This window comes from Balaenoptera ricei, chromosome 5 (assembly GCF_028023285.1).
Source record: "Balaenoptera ricei isolate mBalRic1 chromosome 5, mBalRic1.hap2, whole genome shotgun sequence".
In the NCBI taxonomy this organism is placed as follows: domain Eukaryota; kingdom Metazoa; phylum Chordata; class Mammalia; order Artiodactyla; family Balaenopteridae; genus Balaenoptera; species Balaenoptera ricei.
In genome coordinates this window covers 66020709-66041349 of record NC_082643.1, presented here as the reverse complement: position 1 = coordinate 66041349, position 20641 = coordinate 66020709, and the positions used below count along the sequence as shown (strand labels likewise).

The window sequence follows — 20641 nt, the reverse complement described above, 5'->3', positions numbered from 1 at the left end:
TATGAACTTCAATTCACTAACTATAGGCTTCTGCTTTTCAGGCTGTTTGTACTTAATAAATGCACAGGTAGCTTTTGGATTTTTTCCCCTTTCTGATTCAGACCAGTAAACTTTTGAAGGGGGATTTGAGAGGACAGCAGTTTACTGTTCATATACGGAATTTAAAATAAAATTTTAATTAGCACTAAAAATGAAGGTTACTTATATTTTTCCACTAGAAAAAGTAAAAGTGCTTGAGGGAAGGCAAGCCAGTGGTAGACCTAGTAGATGGATGAGTTGTGTCAAACACTTGATAGAATTTTTTGTAGGGGGTCATAGAAATTTTTTTGATGACTGCAGTAAAGAGAATTTGGAATTACAAAATATTGTAAAGGCTTATTTTCAGTAGTTAATGAGGCTGATTGAGTTTAAAGATTATATGGGAAAATGTATTTTTTTAAGTTACGAAGAATTACAGTGATATTGTGGTTTTAGAACAGTAAAAGTTGTGTTTAAACTGGTGCTTTCATGTTATTTGTTTTGTTTTGAATGCAGAACACCGTTATGGCCACCCAGGTAATGGGGCAGTCTTCCGGAGGAGGAGGTCTGTTCACCGGCAGTGGCACCATGGGCATGGCCTTGCCTAACGACATGTATGACTTGCCTGATCTGTCCAGAGCTGAACTGGCTGCGCCTCAGCTCATCATGTTGGCAAATGTGGCTTTAACTGGGGAAGTAAACGGCGGCTGCTGTGATTACCTGGTTGGCGAAGAAAGACAGATGGCAGAATTGATGCCTGTTGGGGATAACAACTTTTCAGATAGTGATGGAGAAGGACTCGAGGAGTCTCCTGAGGTAAAAGGCGAGCCCAGTGGGCTGGAAAACATGGAACTGGAGAGTTTGGAACTCAGTGTTGTCCAACCACGGCCTGTGTTTGAGGTGTCAGCTGCCTCAGAACCGTACAGCGCAAATAAAGATCTTCCTCAGGAAACACCTGTAGCAGAGGACAAATGCAAGAACTTGAAGACCAAGCCCTTTCGCTGTAAACCATGCCAGTATGAAGCAGAATCTGAAGAACAGTTTGTGCATCACATCCGAGTTCATAGTGCCAAGAAATTTTTTGTGGAAGAAAGTGCAGAGAAGCAAGCCAAAGCCAGGGAATGTGGCTCTTCCACTGGGGAAGAGGGAGATTTCTCCAAGGGCCCCATTCGCTGTGACCGCTGTGGCTACAATACCAATCGCTATGATCACTATACTGCTCACCTGAAACACCACACCCGAGCCGGGGACAATGAGCGAGTCTACAAGTGCATCATTTGCACGTACACCACAGTAAGCGAATATCACTGGAGGAAACACTTGAGAAACCATTTTCCAAGGAAAGTATACACATGTGGAAAATGCAACTATTTTTCAGACAGAAAAAACAATTATGTTCAGCATGTTCGAACTCATACAGGTAAGAGGACCTATCTCGTTTATAAGTGTACTCTACCCCCCAAATGAAACACTTTAAAAATGTGAAAAATTTCAAACATCTCAGAAGTAAAGAGAATGCCCTGCTGCACCCATGGGTCCCCATCCCCTATACTCAACAGTTATTAATATTTTGTCATATTTGGCAATTCATTTTTTTCAATAACAGCTTTATTGAGATGTACTCCACTCCCACACAATTCATCCATTGAAAGTTAGAATGCATTGGTTTTAGTGTGTTCACAGACTTGTGCAGCCAACACCACAGTCAATTTTAGGACATCTTCACCCCAAAAGGAAACCCCTCTCAGTGGTTGCTCCCCATTTCTCCCCAACACCCCTTAATTATTCACTTTTAAATTGACTTTCATTAAGGGGTCTCATTTTTTTTTTTAATTAATTAATTTATTTATTTATGGCTGTGTTGGGTCTTCGTTTCTGTGCGAGGGCTTTCTTCTAGTTGTGGCAAGCCAGGGCCACTCTTCATCGCAGTGCACAGGCCTCTCACTATCACGGCCTCTCTTGTTGCGGAGCACAGGCTCCAGACGCGCAGGCTCAGTAGTTGTGGCTCACGGGCCTATTTGCTCCGTGGCATGTGGGATCTTCCCAGACCAGGGCTTGAACCCATGTCCCCTGCATTGGCAGGCAGATTCTGAACCACTGCACCACCAGGGAAGCCCTAAGGAATTTTTAGAATTTAAAAAAAAAAGGAAAATGGAGAGAACTGGGAAAATTTCAGTTTTGTTGTATATTTCCAATTTTTTATGTATACTTTTTTTTTTAAATAGGATCTCTACTTTTTGCCATTTCTTAATTTTTTTTCTTACAGTGGTTTCGTTTCACTTAATTACAGTCTAGGTGACTAATTTTAATGGCTGTATTTTATATACTTCATCATTCATTACTGAACTTTTTCTCCACATTAAAGTTGCTATTTCCACAATAAGGTTATGACTTACATAGCTAACGTTGGTTGTACATATCTCATTTCATTTTAGTGTTAAACTTATTTGGTCTTAATACATTTTTTATTTAAAAAATTTTTTTATTTATGTGTTTTTTAAATTAATTAAAAAATTTTTTGGCTGCATTGGGTGTTGGTTGCTGCACATGGGCTTTCTTTAGTCGTGGTAAGCGGGGGCTACTCTTCACTGTGGTGCGCGGGCTTCTCATTGCGGTGGCTTCTCGTGTTGCAGAGCAGATGCTCTAGGTGCGCGGACTTCAGTAGTTGCAGCACGCAGGCATAGTAGTTGTGGCTCGCGGGCTCTAGAGTGCAGACTCAGTATTTGTGGTGCACAGGCTTAGTTGCTCCGTGGCACGTGGGATCTTCCTGGACCAGGGATCGAACCTGTATCCCCTGCATTGGCAGCCGGATTCTTAACCACTGCACCACCAGGGAAGTCCTGGCCTTAATACATTTAAAAAAAAAAAATTTTTATTTATTTGTTTATTTTATTTTTGGCTGTGTTGGGTCTTAGTTGTGGCATGTGGGATCTTTCATTGCAGTGTGTGGGCTTCTCTCTAGTTGTGGTGCAGGGGCTCCAGAGCGCATGGGCTCTGCAGTTGTGGTACACGGGCTCATTAGTTGGTGGAGCTCAGGCTCAGTTGCCCTGTGGTATGTGGGATCTTAGTTCCCGGACCAGGGATTGAACCCACGTCCCTGCATTGGAAGGTGGATTCTTAACCACTGCACCAGGAGGGAAGTCCCTGTCTTAATACTTTTAAAAAGCTTTTTCCCCCAGTATTACCTAATTTGTGGTTTTTTAAAAGAAAAAAATTTCAAAACAATTTGTTGGTGTATAAATAGAAGGATAGTATTTTGATTATGTAAATTCTGAGAGTATCAGTGGTATTAAACGCATGGTTCTGAAAATTGTATTTATGGAAAAATTAATACATCTAGTGCTGAAGAGCAGAGGAGATAAGAAGTGATCATCAGCAGGAATCGCTTGTTTCTTATTTCTCACTTAGGTAGCCTACTTTTCAGGTTCACTTAGTGGGTGTCTTATGTTCCTGTATTGAGTGCTCAGTGTTAGGTGCTTTCTTCTACTCTCTGCTAATCTTCAGAACAATTTACTGAGGAAAACTGGGTGTTTACTGAGGGAGAACTTCAGGCTTGATAGCCTAAAGTGATGTGCCCATGGTCACATACAACCAAGATTCAAACTTCTGAGTCTCTTTTTATAGGTAATCATCACGGTAGGGGGCTGAGGATTTCCATTTGAGTCTTCAATCAAAAGAGTTTTCATTTTGTGGTTTTGATATCTAACCAGTTCACAAATTTTACTTTAGTGCATTCATTTTTTGTTTTTTAAACGTATTTATTTATTTATATTTTGGCTGCATTGGGTCTTCGTTGCTGCGTGTGGGCTTTCTCTAGTTGCAACGAGCGGGGGCTACTCTTTGTTGTGGTGTGTGGGCTTCTCATTGTGGTGGCTTCTCTTGTTGTGGAGCACGGGCTCTAGGCACACGGGCTTCAGTAGTTGTGGCGTGCAGGCTCAGTAGTTGTGGCTCTCGGGCTCCAGAGCGCAGGCTCAGCAGTTGTGGTGCATGGGCTTAGTTGCTCTGCTGCATGTGGGATTTTCCTGGACCAGGGCTCAAACCCGTGTCCCCTGCATTGGCAGGTGGATTCTTAACCACTGCGCCACCAGGGAAGTCCTCACAAATTCTACTTTAAAAGATGACGTTTTTGCCCATATGTGTGACTGATAAATTACTAGCGCTTCTAGAGTATTTATGCCTATTTTGGTGAGTTGCACAGGCAGAAGCAATTTGTTTCATTACGAAGAATTTAAAAGTAAATTATCCTTAGTTGATCCTTCATGTTAATCTGTAAGGGTATCAAATTTTTTTTCCGTTAACTTCTTTTGGTAACAGCTTGACTGATACACAATTGATGTACCATACAATTCACTGTAGATTGGCCTGTTCTGAACATTTCATATCAATGGAATCATCTAATATGTGGCCCTCAGTGGCTACCTACTTCCACTTAGTATAATGTCTTCAAGGTTCATCCATGTCCTATGTACAGTACTTGTTTTCCTTTTACTGCCAAGTAATACTCTCTTGTATGGGTAAGCAACATTTTGTTTATCTATTCATCAGTTAATGGATTTTTGGATTATTTCCACTTTTTGGATATTATGAGTAATGCTGCTGTGACCATTCATATACAAGTTTTTGTGTAGACATATGTTTTTATTTCTCTGGGGTAAATATACACCTAGAAGTGGAATTGCTAGGCCATATGGTAATTATGTTTAATCATTTGAGGGACTGGCAAACTGTTTTCCAGAGTGGCTGCACTGTTGTACAGTCCCACAAGCACTGTATCAGGGTTCCAAATTCTCCACAACCTAACAAATAAATGTTAACATCTGTTATTTTGATTATAGCCATCTTGGTGGGTGTGAAATCTTCATCTCACTGTGGTTTTGATTTAGTTTCTCTCGTGGCTAATGATACTGTGCATCTTTTCATGTGCTTATTGGCCAATTATGTATCTTTTTTTACAAAAATACATTCAACATTTTTTAAGCTATCTTAGAATTCATCCAGGCTAAAGTAGGCATTCTGTTACCATGAGCTATTTATGTCTAATCTATAGTACCAGCTAATAACAGCTGAACAGTTATTAGGAACACATTTCACACTTATCACCACATTCTTTTTTTTTTTTCACTCTGTCTATTCCTTTCCTTGTCCCATGTTATTAAATACATCTATTACTGTAATGTATAATATAGAGAAAATAATAACTGGTGTTTATTGAGGGCTTTACGTGCCAGGCACGGGTTGAATGCTCTACATGTATTATCTTAAATTCTCACAATTCTAGAAAATGAAGGTAGTGTTACTGTTATAGATGAGGAGGCTTGCCTGAAGTCATACTTATTATCTTGTGGCCAAAAAATAGACAAAAACAGATTGTCAAGGTGTTTTTTTCAGTATATTTTGTGGTCGACAACCCATGTCCAAAAAACACACATTTTCTGCCTTTGAGTCTTAAATTCTTTAGTAGTAAATCACTGGTCTCTTATTGTCAGCTGGTCGCCATCCCTGTGGCTTTATGAGTATAATTTAAAACTGATCTGAGTCTGGGACTTCCCTGGTGGCACAGTGGTTAAGAATCCACCTGTCAATATAGGGGACATGGGTATGAGCCCTGGTCCGGGAAGATCCCACATGCCGCAGAGCAACTAAGCCTGTGAGCCACAACTACTGAGCCTGTGTGCTAGAGCCCGTGAGCCACAACTACTGAAGCCTGCATGCCTAGAGCCAGTGCTCCGCAACAAGAGAAGCCACCGTAATGAGAAGCCTGTGCACCACAACAAAGAGTAGCTCCTGCTCGCCGCAACTAGAGAAAGCCCGCACGCAGCAACGAAGACCCAACGCAGCCAAAAAATACATAAATTTAAAAAAGAAAAAAAAAAAATTGACCTGAGTCTTCTATAAAACTTCTATTTACCACTTGAAATTTTTAGCTTAAAACAATAGCCTCCCCACTCAAAAATGTTATTGCTTTAAGCTAACAATTTAAAATGGTAGATTTATCATTTACAAGGATCCAAAAAATTACCCAAGCCATAGCATCAGAAAATTTGGGTACATGTTTTTTTTTAAGGATAATTCTGATTTTAAAAAGTTGCTTGATACCTGATCAAGATAATTTTTCAGTTCTTAATATTTGCTATTACACATGTAGCATTACTGTGAAAATTAAAAGGGCTGTGAGAATTCAGAAAGCCAATGATACTTTTTCTTCAGCAAAGCAGAAATAATGTAGTTATGTGTATTCTGAATTAAATCATTTACTGTTCCAATAAATGATAGAAATTGGCCATTTTGCCAGGAATAGGGAGAAAAAATTCTTGTTAAAAAATGCTTAGTATTGAATAACGTATGTATTGTTAGTGAGAATTGTATTTGCCTTATTTTATTATTTGAACATTAATCATTATATTTTTGTAGGAGAACGTCCGTATAAATGTGAGCTTTGTCCTTATTCAAGTTCTCAGAAAACTCATCTAACCAGACATATGCGTACTCATTCAGGTTGGTAAGAAATCGGAATTTTTCTATCATTTTTAGTAAACTACCATTATAAAGAAGTTCTTCTAGACCTGGAACTGGGTCATTATTTATGATTTATTTTTAATATAATTTGGATATTTATATACTTTTAATAATTTCAGTGTGTGGTTGCTGGGTTCCAGGGATTCCTACTTAGCTGCTTCCCTGAAATTTGGGTTTGTTCTCTTGAGAGTTGATAAGGTTTCTGAGGATTGATTAACAAAAGCCAAACTTTAAGGAATGATTGATAATCCAGGATCCCAATTTATTAACCTATAATAAATAAAATACAGGACTATAACAAGTGAGAGATTTATCCACTCTAGAACTGAAATAATCATGGTCACCATCCAGAATTGGTCCCCATTATGAAGGTATATAGATGACAAAGTTAAAAAGTCAATATTAGCATACGTGCTCTTGAATGGATAATTATTTCATTTTGGCCACACTGACCCTTGGGTGGTCCTAGAGATATTGACCTGATCCACAACTCTTCCTTCCCTTTTCTCAGTAGATATGTTACCATTTCATCTTGGATGAAATATTTCATACTGGAGGAAATACATCCAGTTTGTATTTGCCTTTGTAATATTTTTGTAGGTATCACACTGGATAGTTCCCGCATCCTGCTAACGTAGGAATTCATTTCCCATTGTGAGCACAGTGAATGTTTGTTAAAGGGAATTGACATCTTACTAAGTTTTTTCACAGACTGCTCTTTTTTTTTAACATCTTTATTGGAGTATAATTGCTCTACAACAGTGTGTTAGTTTCTGCTTTATAACAAAGTGAGTCAGCCGTACATATACATATATCCCCATATCTCCTCTGTCTTGTGTCTCCCTCCCACCCTCCCTATCCTACCCCTCTAGGTGGTCACAAAGCACCGAGCTGATTTCCCTATGCTATGTGGCTGCCTCCCACTAGCTATTGATTTTACATTTGGTAGTCTATATATGTCCATGCCACTCTCTCACTTCGTCCCAGCTTACCCTTCCCCTTCCCTGTGTCCTCAAGTCCATTCTCTACGTCTGCGTCTTTATTCCTGTCCTGCCGCTAGGTTCTTCAGAACCTTTTTTTTTTTTTTTTTTAGATTCTATATATATATGTTAGCATATGGTATTTGTTATTCTCTTTCTGACATTTCACTCTGTATGACAGACTCTAGGTCCATCCACCTTACTACAAATAACTCAATTTCATTTCTTTCTATGGCTGAATAATATTCCATTGTATGTATGTGCCACATCTTCTCTATCCATTCATCTGTCGATAGACACTTAGGTTGCTTCCATGTCCTGTCTGTTGTAAATAGAGCTGCAATGAACATTGTGGTACATGACTCTTTTTGAATTATGGTTTTCTCAGGGTATATTCCCAGTAGTGGGATTGCTGGGTCATATGGTAGTTCTATTTTTAGTTTTTTTTCCTTTAACTTTTTATTTATTTATTTTATTTATTTCTTTTTGGCTGCATTGGGTCTTTGTTGCTGCACGCGAGCTTTCTCTAGTTGCGGTGAGCGGGGGTTACTCTTCGTTGCGGTGAGCAGGCTTCTCATTGCGGTGGCTTCTCTTGTTGCGGAGCACGGGCTCTAGGCACACGGGCTTCAGTAGTTGTGGCTTGCGGGCTTTAGAGCGCAGGCTCAGTAGTTCTGGAGCACAGACTTAGTTCCTCTGCGGCATGTGAGATCTTCCTGGACCAGGACTCAAACCCATGTCCCCTGCATTGGCAGGCGGATTCTTAACCACTGCACCACCAGGGAAGCCCTATTTTTAGTTTTTTAAGGAATCTCCATACTGTTCTCCATAGTGGCTGTATCAATTTACATTCCCAGCAGCAGTGCAAGAGGGTTCCCTTTTCTCCACACCCTCTCCAGCATTTATTGTTTGTAGATTTTTTGATGATGGCCATTCTGTGAGGTGATACTTCATTGTAGTTTTGATTTGCATTTGTCTAATGATTAGTGATGTTGAGCATCCTTTCATGTGTTTGTTGGTGATCTGTATATCTTCTTTGGAGAAATGTCTATTTAGGTCTTCTGTCCATTTTTGGTTTGGGGTGTTTGTTTTTTTGATGTTGAGCTGCATGAGCTGCTTGTAAATTTTGGAGAATAATCCTTTGTCAGTTGCTTTGTTTGCAAATATTTTCTCCCATTCTGAGGGTTGTCTTTTTGTCTTGTTTATGGTTTCCTTTGCTGTGTAAAAGCTTTTAAGTTTCATTAGGTCCCATTTGTTTATTTTTGTTTTTATTTCCATTTCTCTAGGAGGTGGGTCAAAAAGGATCTTGCTGTGATTTATGTCATAGGGCGTTCTGCCTATGTCTTCCTCTAAGAGTTTTATAGTGTCTGGTCTTACATTTAGGTCTTTAATCCATTTTGAGTTTATTTTTGTGTATGGTATTAGGGAGTGTTCTAATTTCATTCTTTTACATGTAGCTGTCAGTTTTCCCAGCACCTCTTATTGAAGAGGCTGTCTTTTCTCCATTGTATATTCTTGCCTCCTTTATCAAAAATAAGGTGACCATATGTGCTTGGGTTTATCTCTGGGCTTTCTATCCTGTTCCATTGATCTATATTTCTGTTTTTGTGCCAGTACCATACTGTCTTGATTACTGTAGCTTTGTAGTATAGTCTGAAGTCAGAAAGCCTGATTCCTCCAGCTCCGTTTTTCTTTCTCAAGATTGCTTTGGCTATTCAGGGTCTTTTGTGTTTCCATACAAATTGTGAAATTTTTGTTCTAGTTCTGTGAAAAATGCCATTGGTAGTTTGATAGGGATTGCATTGAATCTGTAGATTGCTTTGGGTAGTAGAGTCATTTTCACAATGCTGATTCTTCCAATCCAAGAACATTGTATATCTCTCCATCTGTTTGTATCCTCTTTAATTTCTTTCATCAGTGTCTTATAGTTTTCTGCATACAGGTCTTTTGTCGCCTTAGGTAGGTTTATTCCTAGGTATTATATTTTTTTTGTTGCAGTGGTAAATGGGAGTGTTTCCTTCATTTCTCTTTCAGATTTTTCATCATTAGTGTATAGGAATGCAAGAGATTTCTGTGCATTAATTTTGTATCCTGCTACTTTACCAAATTCATTGATTAGCTCTAGTAGTTTTCTGGTAGCATCTTTAGGATTCTCTATGTATAGTATCATGTCATCTGCAAACAGTGACAGCTTTACTTCTTATTTTCCAATTTGGATTCCTTTTATTTCTTTTTCTTCTCTGATTGCTGTGGCTAAAACTTCCAAAACTGTTGAATAATACTGGTGAGAGTGGAGAACCTTGTCTTGTTCCTGATGTTAGAGGAAATGGTTTTATTTTTTCACCATTGAGAATGATGTTGGCTGGGGGTTTGTCATATATAGCCTTTATTATGTTGAGGTAAGTTCCCTCTGTGCCTACTTTCTGGAGGGTTTTTATCATAAATTGGTGTTGAATTTTGTTGAAAGCTTTTTCTGCATCTATTGAGATGATCATATGGTTTTTCTCCTTCAGTTTGTTAATATGGTGTATCACATTGATTGATTTGGGTATATTGAAGAATCCTTGCATTCCTGGGATAAACCCCACTTGATCATGGTGTATGATCCTTTTAACATGCTGTTGGATTCTGTTTGCTAGTATTTTGTTGAGGATTTTTGTAACTCTGTTCATCAGTGATATTGGCCTGTAGTTTTCTTTCTTTGTGACATCTTTGTCTGGTTTTGGTATCAGGGTGATGGTGGCCTCGTAGAATGAGTTTGGTGGTGTTCCTCCCTCTGCTGTATTTTAGAAGGGTTTGAGAAGGATAGGTGTTAGCTCTTCTCTAAATGTTTGACAGAATTTGCCTGTGAAGCCATCTGGTCCTGGGCTTTTGTTTGTTGGAAGATTTTTAATCCCAGTCTCAATTTCAGTGCTTGTGATTGGTCTGTTTATATTTTTTATTTCTTCCTGGTTCAGTCTCGGAAGGTTGTGCTTTTCTAAGAATTTGTCCATTTCTTCCAGGTGGTCCATTTTATTGGCATATAGTTGCTTGTAGTCATCTCTCATGATCCTTTGTATTTCTGCAGTGTCAGTTGTTACTTCTCCTTTTTCATTTCTAATTCTATTGATTTGATTCTTTTCCCTTTTTTAAAAAAATTTTTTATTTATTTATTTATTTATTTATTTTTGGCTGTGTTGGGTCTTTGTTTTTTATGCAAGGGCTTCCTCTAGTTGCGGCGAGCGGGGGCCACTCTTCATCGTGGTGCGCGGGCCTCTCACTGTCGCGGCCTCTCTTGTGGCGGAGCACAAGCTCCAGATGCACAGGCTCAGTAGCTGTGGCTCATGGGCCTAGTTGCTCCGCGGAATGTGGGATCCTCCCAGACCAGGGCTCGAACCCGTGTACCCTACACCGGCAGGCAGACTCTCAACCACTGCGCCACCAGGGAAGCCTGATTCTTTTCCCTTTTTTTCTTGATGAGTCTGGCTAATGGTTTATCAGTTTTGTTTATCTTCTCAGGATAACTCTTTTTAAGATGAAAAAAATACTTTCTTCAGCAAAAATTATTTTCCTCTCACCGAATACTTGATGGTTACTATGGAGGCACTTTTTTTTTTTGGCTGCGCAGCTTTCAGGATCTTAGTTCCCCAACCAGGGATTGAACATGTACCCCCTGCAGTGGAAGTGCAGAGTCCTAACTGCTGGACCAGCAGGGAATTCCGTGGAGGCACTATTTAATAGCTGTGTCATTTGACACATTTTATGGTTTGAGAGTCTTTTTATGAATTTTAGATTTTTTTTTTTTGGCCACGCCAGGCAGCATGTAAGATCTTAGTTCCCCCGACCAGTGATCGAACCTGTGCCCCTTGCATTGGGAGCTCAGAGTCTTAACCACTGGACTGCCAGGGAAGTCCCTAGAATAATTTTTTAATAATTTTTATTAAGGTTTAATTTACACATACAAAAATGCACGCATCTTAGGTATATGGGGCAGTGACTTTATGTATGTTTTCTCTTGTTTGACTACCATCTAGGTGGAGACATGAAATGTTTTACCACCTTCAGAAAAGTTCCCTCCTTACCCTTTCTAGTCAGTACTCCCATAGTCCCCCCTCAACTAATACTCTGACTTATGTTAAAAAATGTAACATCTTTCTGTAAAATATTTTTGAGATTGATTTCATGCTGCATTTTCAGAACTCCATATTTATTGCTGAGTAGTATGCCCCTGTTACTCACTAATTAAAATTTCCCTTGTTACTCTTTCTGGGCTCTTCTTGATAAGAATGTGTAAAGCTTATAAAACTCCCTTTTTGAATTTGCCTTACATCTATAAATTAATTTGGGAAGAATTAAACAGACATCTGACATTTATAAAGATGAAAAGCAGGTAAATTTTACTAGAACTGGAAAAGGGAATTAAGTTAAAACTGTTGGTACAGGGCAAAAGAATTTTCATTCAGCTAGGTATTAATAAGCTAAACTTGATGAATTGATTTTCCAATACAAGAAAGATTTGATGGCAATAAAGCAAAAATGGGGGTGGGGTGAATGAATCAAATAAATCATGTCACAGTTTTATTCAGAGTCCTAGGAACTCCCATTCTCTGACCGTTTCACAGGTGGAGGCTTGCATCTTGTTTGATGCTGGCTGTGAAAATACTCTCATTCATTAGGGCTTATAAAATGATGACATTTTCTTTATAATTCTTTTAAGAGCACAAATATTTTCCAGAGGAGATCAACTCCATTTATCAGCTGTTTGTTTACTCAAAAGTAGGGTTTATGTACTAAGGCAGGATAAGCACATGAAATCTTCCCTTTTGTTTACCTATTGTAAAACTTACCAGTTCATTCCAAAAGTGATGACTTACAGGTAATGTGTATTGACTGCTTGGCTATCTGTGCTTTGCTAAGAGCTCTATGTGGATTAGATTATTTGTAGCTCACAACACTTAAGAATACTTTACAGATGAGGAAATTGAGCCTTAGAGAGTTTTCAGTACCTTGCTCAAGACTTCACAGTAAGTTGCAGAGCCCATATTTGATCTCCCCACGTATTTTTACTGTAGAACAAGTTCTTAACCGTTATGTCACATATATCTTTTCCTCATTCTGTATCTATATATGTTAAATAAACGTTTGTCTCCATTAAAGTCATTCAATGGAGAGGACAAGATAGGGCGAAGTATAGAGTAATTTAGCATGTTGTTAGAAGCCTCTATTTATGAATCTGTTAGTGGACTAATGTGGGGAAGAGTTGTCCAGTTAGCTGCGTTTACAATCTGACATACGTGGATAAGTTTTTGTTTTTGTGATCGAGTATTCTATCATCGGACATTTTTTAATCATGTAAAGCTTACCATCTACATGGTTTTACTTCATGTCTGAGTAGTTTTGCTTTATGAAAAAATTAAATAAGATTTGATGTAAATTTGAGAATGTTTGAGAGATGAATTTTCATAAATGTCAATTTCCATTTTTCTGCTATGCATTCCATTGGACCAGTGGGGTATGGATACCATTTGGTAATATTTGCTAGAGTGTGATCTAGATGGGTATGTATTCAGGAAGAATGAGTTAATCTTAATGCCTTTAATTTGGGGGTTGGGGGTGGGCTTCTGGTCTTGTATGTACCTGTGATTATTACTTTCTTTGCTAGTTTTATATACCATATATATTTGTATGCCCCTTTTCATTTACCTAGTTTCTTTGCCCATTCTTTAGAAGAAGGTGGGAGAAAATCAAGAAAAGATTTCTGACTTGTTATATTTTTGCTGTAGACTAGAAACTCCAGCAGTGAAAAAGTTTGCTAAGAGAAACTTGACTCGGCTGTTGCCACGATGCACAAAAGGGTTAAATTTAAAGAAAAATCCTTTTGCTCCCTGAAGCCAAAGCATTCTTTTAAGACTTTCACACGGAAGGTCTGGGAGTGTAGCCTAGAGTGTATAATATTTCTTTTGAAGCCTCAAGGTTTATCTGAAATGTATGGGATTTTTATGTTCTACTCCATTATACATTTGTTTTAACTAAACATAAAAACTTTAAAATTATCTTATCTCTTTGAGTGCCCTTGCCCCAAAATTAACATCAAGAGCCCAAGTCACTTTTCCAGTAATTGTGTATTTCTTGATGAATCTGTGTCCTTTATTAGTGCTTGAGAGCCCTAGCTTGATGAACTTTTTAGAAGATGGTGATTAACTGAGATAATTATTCTCCCATTTGCTATGAGAATCAGTGTCAAGGGATAGAGGAAGGATATACAAATAAATATGGTAAATGTAATTTGCATGATAAAGTCTTCAAGAAATAGTTTTGGTGGTTTTTTGTTTGTTTGTTTTTTTACATGTATCCAGTTCCTTATAAGTATGCTTGAGTAAATCTTGAATTCATTTCTTAATGTATGCCTTCTGCAACATCTCTTGTTTACCTTCAGGTGAGAAGCCATTTAAGTGTGACCAGTGCAGTTATGTGGCCTCTAATCAACATGAAGTAACCCGTCACGCAAGACAGGTTCACAATGGGCCTAAACCTCTTAACTGCCCACACTGTGACTACAAAACAGCAGATAGAAGTAACTTCAAAAAACACGTGGAGCTACATATTAATCCACGGCAGTTCAACTGCCCTGTATGCGACTACGCAGCTTCCAAGAAGTGTAATCTGCAGTATCATTTCAAATCTAAGCATCCTACTTGTCCTAATAAGACCATGGATGTCTCAAAAGTGAAACTAAAGAAAACCAAAAAGCGAGAGGCTGACTTGCCTGATAACAAAATCACCAGTGAGAAAACAGAAACAGAGCAGACAAAAATGAAGGGGGATGTGACTGGGAAGAAAAACGAGAGGTCTGTCAAAGTAGAGAAAAAAGATAATGTTTCAAAAGAGAAAAAGCCTTGTAGTAATGCCTCAAGCCAAGTGACTACCAGAACTCGCAAATCGGCAATGGAAGCTAAAGAAATGGATGTGCACCCAGGAAATAATTCAGAAAAAAGCTGTAAAAGCAAGAAAAGCAAAAGGAAGACAGAAGCTGAAGCCCGTTCCTTACAAGAACCTGTTAATGATGAGGAACCTGTGACAAAAAAGAAAAAGAAGGCAGAAAGCAAATCCAGAAGTAGTCAGGAAGTGCCAAAGGGTGACAGCAAAGTAGAGGAGAATAAAAAGCAAAGTATTTGCATGAAAAACAGTGCAAAGAAGAAAACTCTGAGAAGTAAACCATGTAAAAAAAGCAGCAAGCCTGCTCAGAGGAGGCCCGCTCAGATAGAGCCTCCTCCTCCCGTGGAGTCCGCTGAGGTGGGACCTGTTCAGGCGGAGCCGCCTCCCGCTGCCCCCCCATCTCCTCCTCCTCCTCCTCCTCCTCTCCCCCCCGTGGGGCATGCTGGGGTCGAGGTTGCTCAGACGGAGCTGCTGCCGCCCCCTCCTCCTCCTCCCCCATCCCCTCCTCCTCCTCCTCCTCTCCCCGCTGTGGGGCACGCTGAGGTCGAGGTTGTTCAGAAGGGGCCTGTTCATGCGGAGCCTCCTCCCCCCGTGGAGCCGATGCCCAAAAGGTCTCCTCAGAAAGATAATGGGAAGGAAGAGCCCAACATGCAGAGTGAAATGGCGCAGAAGGAGCAAGTCCTTATTGAAGTTGGCTTAGTGCCTGTTAAAGACAGGCAGCTTCTAAAGGAAAGTGCCGGTGCACAGGATCTCTTACCACCATCACCACCTCTGCCAAAGGAAAACCTAAAAGAGGAAGAGTCAGAAGACCAAAAATTAGTCCCTGCAGGCGAAGGACATAAAGAAGCTCCCCTTCAAAAAGTGGAAGCAGAAGAGGCAGATCAGAGTCTAGCTGGTCTTGCTGCTGTTACCAAGGCATCTGCCAATATTTCATCCTCTGAACAAAACTTGAGTATGCCAGAGGGTGAAACTTTAGATGGTAAACATCAGGCTGACACTATGCTTTGTGAAATGAAGAGGGACACTGATGAGAAGAAAACAGAGAATCCCCCCGGCAGAGACTCGGCAGTTGAAGAGTCAACTTCACCACCACTTCTTCCTCTACCGCTAGAAAAATGTGAAGCAGTGTCCACAGCTACTGTGGCATCACCTCCCGTCACCGTGGCAGTAAATGAGTCTCAGGAAATGGATGAAGATGAAGGCATCCACAGTCATGATGGAAGTGACCTAAGTGACAACATGTCAGAGGATAGTGATGATTCTGGATTGAATGGGGCTCGGCCAGTTCCACAAGAGACTAGTAGAAAAAATGGAAAGGAAGCCTTGGCAGTCAAAGTGGCCGAGGGAGATTTTGTTTGTATCTTCTGTGATCGTTCTTTTAGAAAGGAAAAAGATTACAGCAAACACCTCAATCGCCATTTGGTTAATGTATACTTCCTTGAAGAGGCAGCTCAAGGGCAGGAGTAATTAAACTTTGGGCAAGGCTTCAGTTCTTAGTTTGTAAGGTCTCTGACATTTTGTATTCATTTGTAGTAGTAGACAAACTTTTGTTTTTAAAATTGCTTTAATTAGTATCCAATCTTGATTTTTAAGTGGCATTCTTTTCCTTAGGAATCCGTGTACCTATTGATGTACACATTTTAGCAAATCCAAGGGAGTTAGTGTAATAAACCAGCAGACATCTAAATCTATTAGCTTTTGCTTTTAATTGAACCCAGAATGCCAAGATGGTATTAGAGCATTCTATCGATTTGTTCAGCTATAACTTGTGAGTTTTTTCCTCATGTCTATCTTCCTGTTTCACTTTAGTTTATTCTTAGTTCCTTGTTTAGCTCTGTAAAAATTAGCATACTTAAATAGCAAATTACTTGAAGAATTTGCCTGCTTTATATAAAGTTAGCACTTTAAAATTGTTTTAGAGATGAGAAGAGACATTTAAATTGAAGAGAAATTCTCCCAACAATGGACGTTATATCAGTCCAAGTATTTACTTCCTGAGTTTTGATCAGTATATGTGTTTTGTGTATGTCAATCGTCATAAAAAGTGATTTTGGTGGGTTGTTTTTTTTTTCGGTGCTTTAATGCCTTAAGATGTTGCACATTGTTGTTTTTAACCTATGCAGTTAAATTTTTTCTAGAAATAGCATTTGTGTTGTAACACTTTATATCTATATATGCATGTTTATTTTGACCTCTTTGGAGGGATGCTTAAGTCTTGTTTGCAAAAGAGCAGTTTTCTTTTCCCCTGCTGCAATTGTCTTTTTTGCAGAATATTAGTCTGTTCAAATTTGTGAGCAAATGAAAGATGCAGGTTCAGTCCATTGATTTTGATTTTAACATCTTATATCTATGCCAGAATCTGTATTTCATATAAGTTATTTATTTTAAATTGATGTGGTGAATCACAGCTCTCAGTTTGAACTTTACAATAAATAAACCACTAGGCTCTATACTGAATGGATTTTTATCTCAAGTACCAACCGTAAGTAAACTTTTGGTCTGTTTTAGTAGATTTACTTCCTAAATGTACGGTGTTAAATCGTATCTTAGAGGAAAACCTCTTCTCATAGATGGTTGGTGTTTATATGGCTACTCCGCTGAATAAAGAACTGTAATTTTTATTTGGAAGCTGCCAATCTGGAATTAGGAGGCATAATTACTCCTTCAAGTTATACAGGATATCAGTTTGTGAGATTCCAAAGCCATAGCGATTATACAGAAAACCTAGGATGAGAAAGGTAGTATGAGTGCTGGTAGACCAGCTGCTACTTCCTGTGAATTCAATGAAAAAGGCCTGGTGAAAGTTAAGTTCAGTCCAGATTAAAAAATCATACTTTCTCAGGGATGTCCTGGCTTTCCCGGGACAGCCTTTTTCTACAGGTGAGGCCTCAAATGAATAGAAGCTATTCTGGTGTTCCTACAGGACCGCTTTGTATGGAAAAGGGTATGTACCCCATATTTGTTAGTAGGTTCTTTGGCCAGTCACCAAAGAATATGAAAGACTCTAACATAGGTTTTTTTCCTTGCTGATAAGTTATTCATTACAGTAAAATAAAATATGATCCCAGTAGGGAACTTTGATTCTGATCCTCGCATGTTCTATTCTGAAGTAACCACTTTATATTTCATTTATTTTCTTTTGTCTGGTGATCTCTGAGGCAGGTTTCAGAGTTTGGCAATGCAACATGTGAAAGATTAGGAAAAGTATTAAAGTGTGGGTAGAAAACTTATTAACCTGAGAGTGAAATTTAAGGTAAAAGACATTTGAACCTTGGAATTGGCTGGGAGGCCAAAGATTTAAAGAAGCAGAAGATTTTCTCAAGACATGAGTAAGTTGTTTGTTACTGGTGTGTGTTTTGTGTGCATGATGAGGATTTGTAAATGATGTTGAATTCTAGGTGAATTCTCAGCTCTGACAATCATTGTCAAACAGATCAATCTGCAAATATTTATGTTTTAAAACTTAAATTATAAAGCTAGTTAAACCTTTCTAACAACTAGATTTAATATTCATGTATACATTTTATGTTAAAAAGTTACCTTTTACAGTACATATGAAAATATTCGTGTTAAGTTCAAATTGGAGATTGGGAATCAGTTTGGGCAAGAGGTTTTGTGGATTCTTTGACACTTCAAAAGAAAAAAATATGACTTCTGGGGAATTGGACTAATTTTCTTATTTAGATTTAAAACTAGAATTCCAAAAACAAAAATGTGAATGAAATTAAAACCTCTTATTATTAAAGTGATCTGTGAAAACATTGTTACTGGAAATTGAATGAACTTGAGGCCTTTCCTCCAGAAAACAAGGACTTGATTGTCAGGCCTATATTAGGTTCTGAACCTTAATGCCATGTATTTGTTCTTATTAAAAATTGTTTCATTGAAAAGTATATTAGTAATATGAACTTCTGGTCTAGTTGGGAGTTCTTCCATTTGAAAAATGTGCTATTTGCATGAGACTGAATCTTTTTGTTTTCTCAGTTTCCCCTCCACTGGATAGGATTGAAGCTAGACTTTTCCCTTTTTATAACAGAATAAAAAGTGAACATCTTGTTTATAAATTGATGTTTAGTATTAGAGTGAAAGTTGAAATACTTAGAATACATTATAAGCCTAATCCTAGGTAGCCTTGTAAAAATAGATCTCTTTTAACTATCTTCTGCACCTATATTCACATTGCTTTTCAAGATATTTTAAGTTATATTTTTTTCCTCTTTTCAGAGCTGCTTCTTTGGGGCTCTTTTTTTTTCGATTGAGGTGTAATTCACAAAGGGCTACATTTTTTTGATAAGACTTCTTATAACTATTGCTAGATGTTTTGCTCTAGTCTTCCAGGAAGGGCCATTTTATTTTTTAGAGTCACTTCTAAAGTCGTGTGGTCCTTAACTTTGGGGACTCTTGCATCTGAGTGCTAATTCAGATTTAAGCCTAAGTAACCTCATTGCCTCTCACCCCATGAATGTTGACAATGGATGAAATACTTTGCTGTAGTTCTGGACTAAATTGCTGGGGAAGAAACTTAATTTTCTTTTTTGCACAAATCAGGAAAACAGCTACTGTGCAGAGTTTCCTTTTGACCTCAGCAGATGAACTGGACTGATAGTGTTAATTCAGATTTAAGAAATTATCTGAATCTTGGTTTGAGTTGATTCGGGATCTACATGCAATATTAACTAGATGGGATACCTTTTATATTTTCACATGTATACATAGGCTCTCCTCACCCTCATCAACATCCATTAGTTATTGAACTTTGTGAACTGGCATTGAAACATTACAACAATGTTTTGTTGCACCAGTTTTGTAAAGTTTTACAGTGCAATACCTGTTACTTTTCAGAGACAAACCAAAGGTTAATTTCTCAAGGATCTTGCTGTTTGCTTTAGCAGCATTTGATGGAGTATCTTTTTTATATATATATACATTTGTAATAGATGAAAAATAAACCAGATTGCAAATCCTTGTTTTTTTTTTTGGAAGCAAACCATGTACCAGGTTTTTGGTCCAAATTGTGTAGGATAAGTTAAATTGCATTCTATTAACCCATATGAGTGTATTTCTGTATGCATAGTTAATGTTGAAATAAAGTTTTAAAAAGCATTTTATGCCTTTGTTTATTTTTGGTACATCAAATGTCAAGGAAGCCAAATTTATTTGGCCGGAACTGCAAGTGTATTAATAATTCTCAAAATATTTTCCCCCTGATAACCTAGGTAGGGAGAAAGGTTGTGGAAGTCTTTATTTGGGGTAAACAATCCAGTGGGTAGTAGTCCAAATCCTCTCTTCCTATAATCTGCATTCTGGGAATGTGGATGTGGAGGTAGGGGAGAAACAACCTGAAGACAATTTTATAGGAAGTTTTATGTGGTAATTTTTTCCAAACCACAGGTCCCCTTAACAGTTATAATATACATGTCCATTCTCAGTAGCAGGCCTGGTATCAGTAAATTTTCACGCATAATTGGATAAAGATGCATTGAAGGGAAAGTAAGATTAAGTTACATTGAATGGTCACTGAATGCTAGGGCAGTATTTTAAGGATTTTACTCTACTAATGGAAGTCTGAGATGAAAATGAAATCCAAGGGAAAGTGATAAGCCATATTGTAGTAAGGTTTTGCTTCCTTTGTTAATGGAAATAAACAGTTGTGCTAAGGCTTAGATATTTGTGGACTTGAGAGAAAAGGGAGAGTGAGTTGGAGAAACATCAGAACAACTGGATTGCATTCTGTCCTGATGCAGCAAGTGACCTAGAAGATCGTGAGTCAGGAAAGAATGCATATTTCTTGTTTAATTGATGAGTGATTCACCCTCTTTCCCCTCCTGCAAGACTCTTTTATCAGCGAAAAGCAAAATGAATTTCCAAGCATTTATTTTATCGGCATGGTGGAATCGATAACAAGAAGTATGAAAATTTCTGCCTGACTAAGGATATATGGGGAATTTATCACGAATATATGTTATTGATGTGTGACTTGGTTTGTTACCTTCAAGTTACAAGTGTGTTTGGTTACAAGTGTGTTTCTCCAGTCCTTTGCTACTCCTTTCTCAGTCATCCATTTTACGTTTACCCTTTGGCCATGCTTGTAGTCTGCTCATAGTCTCACTAAGGGCTTGACCCTAGTTTGTAGGCAGAGTTAACGGTACGGTAGTATGAGCTCCCCTCCAAGAGTACTTCAGAGGTCTCATCCTCAGCTCCATAAGGGCAGGTTG

General features: G+C 38.4%; 1 protein-coding gene across 4 annotated transcripts in view; it reads left to right on the top strand.

Moving 5' to 3' along the window:
- Positions 1-19529, top strand: part of REST (RE1 silencing transcription factor) — a 40397-nt gene extending 20868 nt beyond the window's left edge. For all 4 annotated transcript variants that reach the window (XM_059922927.1, XM_059922929.1, XM_059922928.1 and 1 more), the window contains 3 exons: positions 535-1438; positions 6430-6513; positions 13927-19529. In XM_059922927.1, the coding sequence (XP_059778910.1) occupies positions 544-1438; positions 6430-6513; positions 13927-15893 (2946 nt within the window). In that variant the 5' untranslated portion in view covers positions 535-543 and the 3' untranslated portion in view covers positions 15894-19529. The remainder of the gene's footprint in view (positions 1-534; positions 1439-6429; positions 6514-13926) is intronic.
- The last annotated feature ends 1112 nt before the right edge of the window (positions 19530-20641 follow it).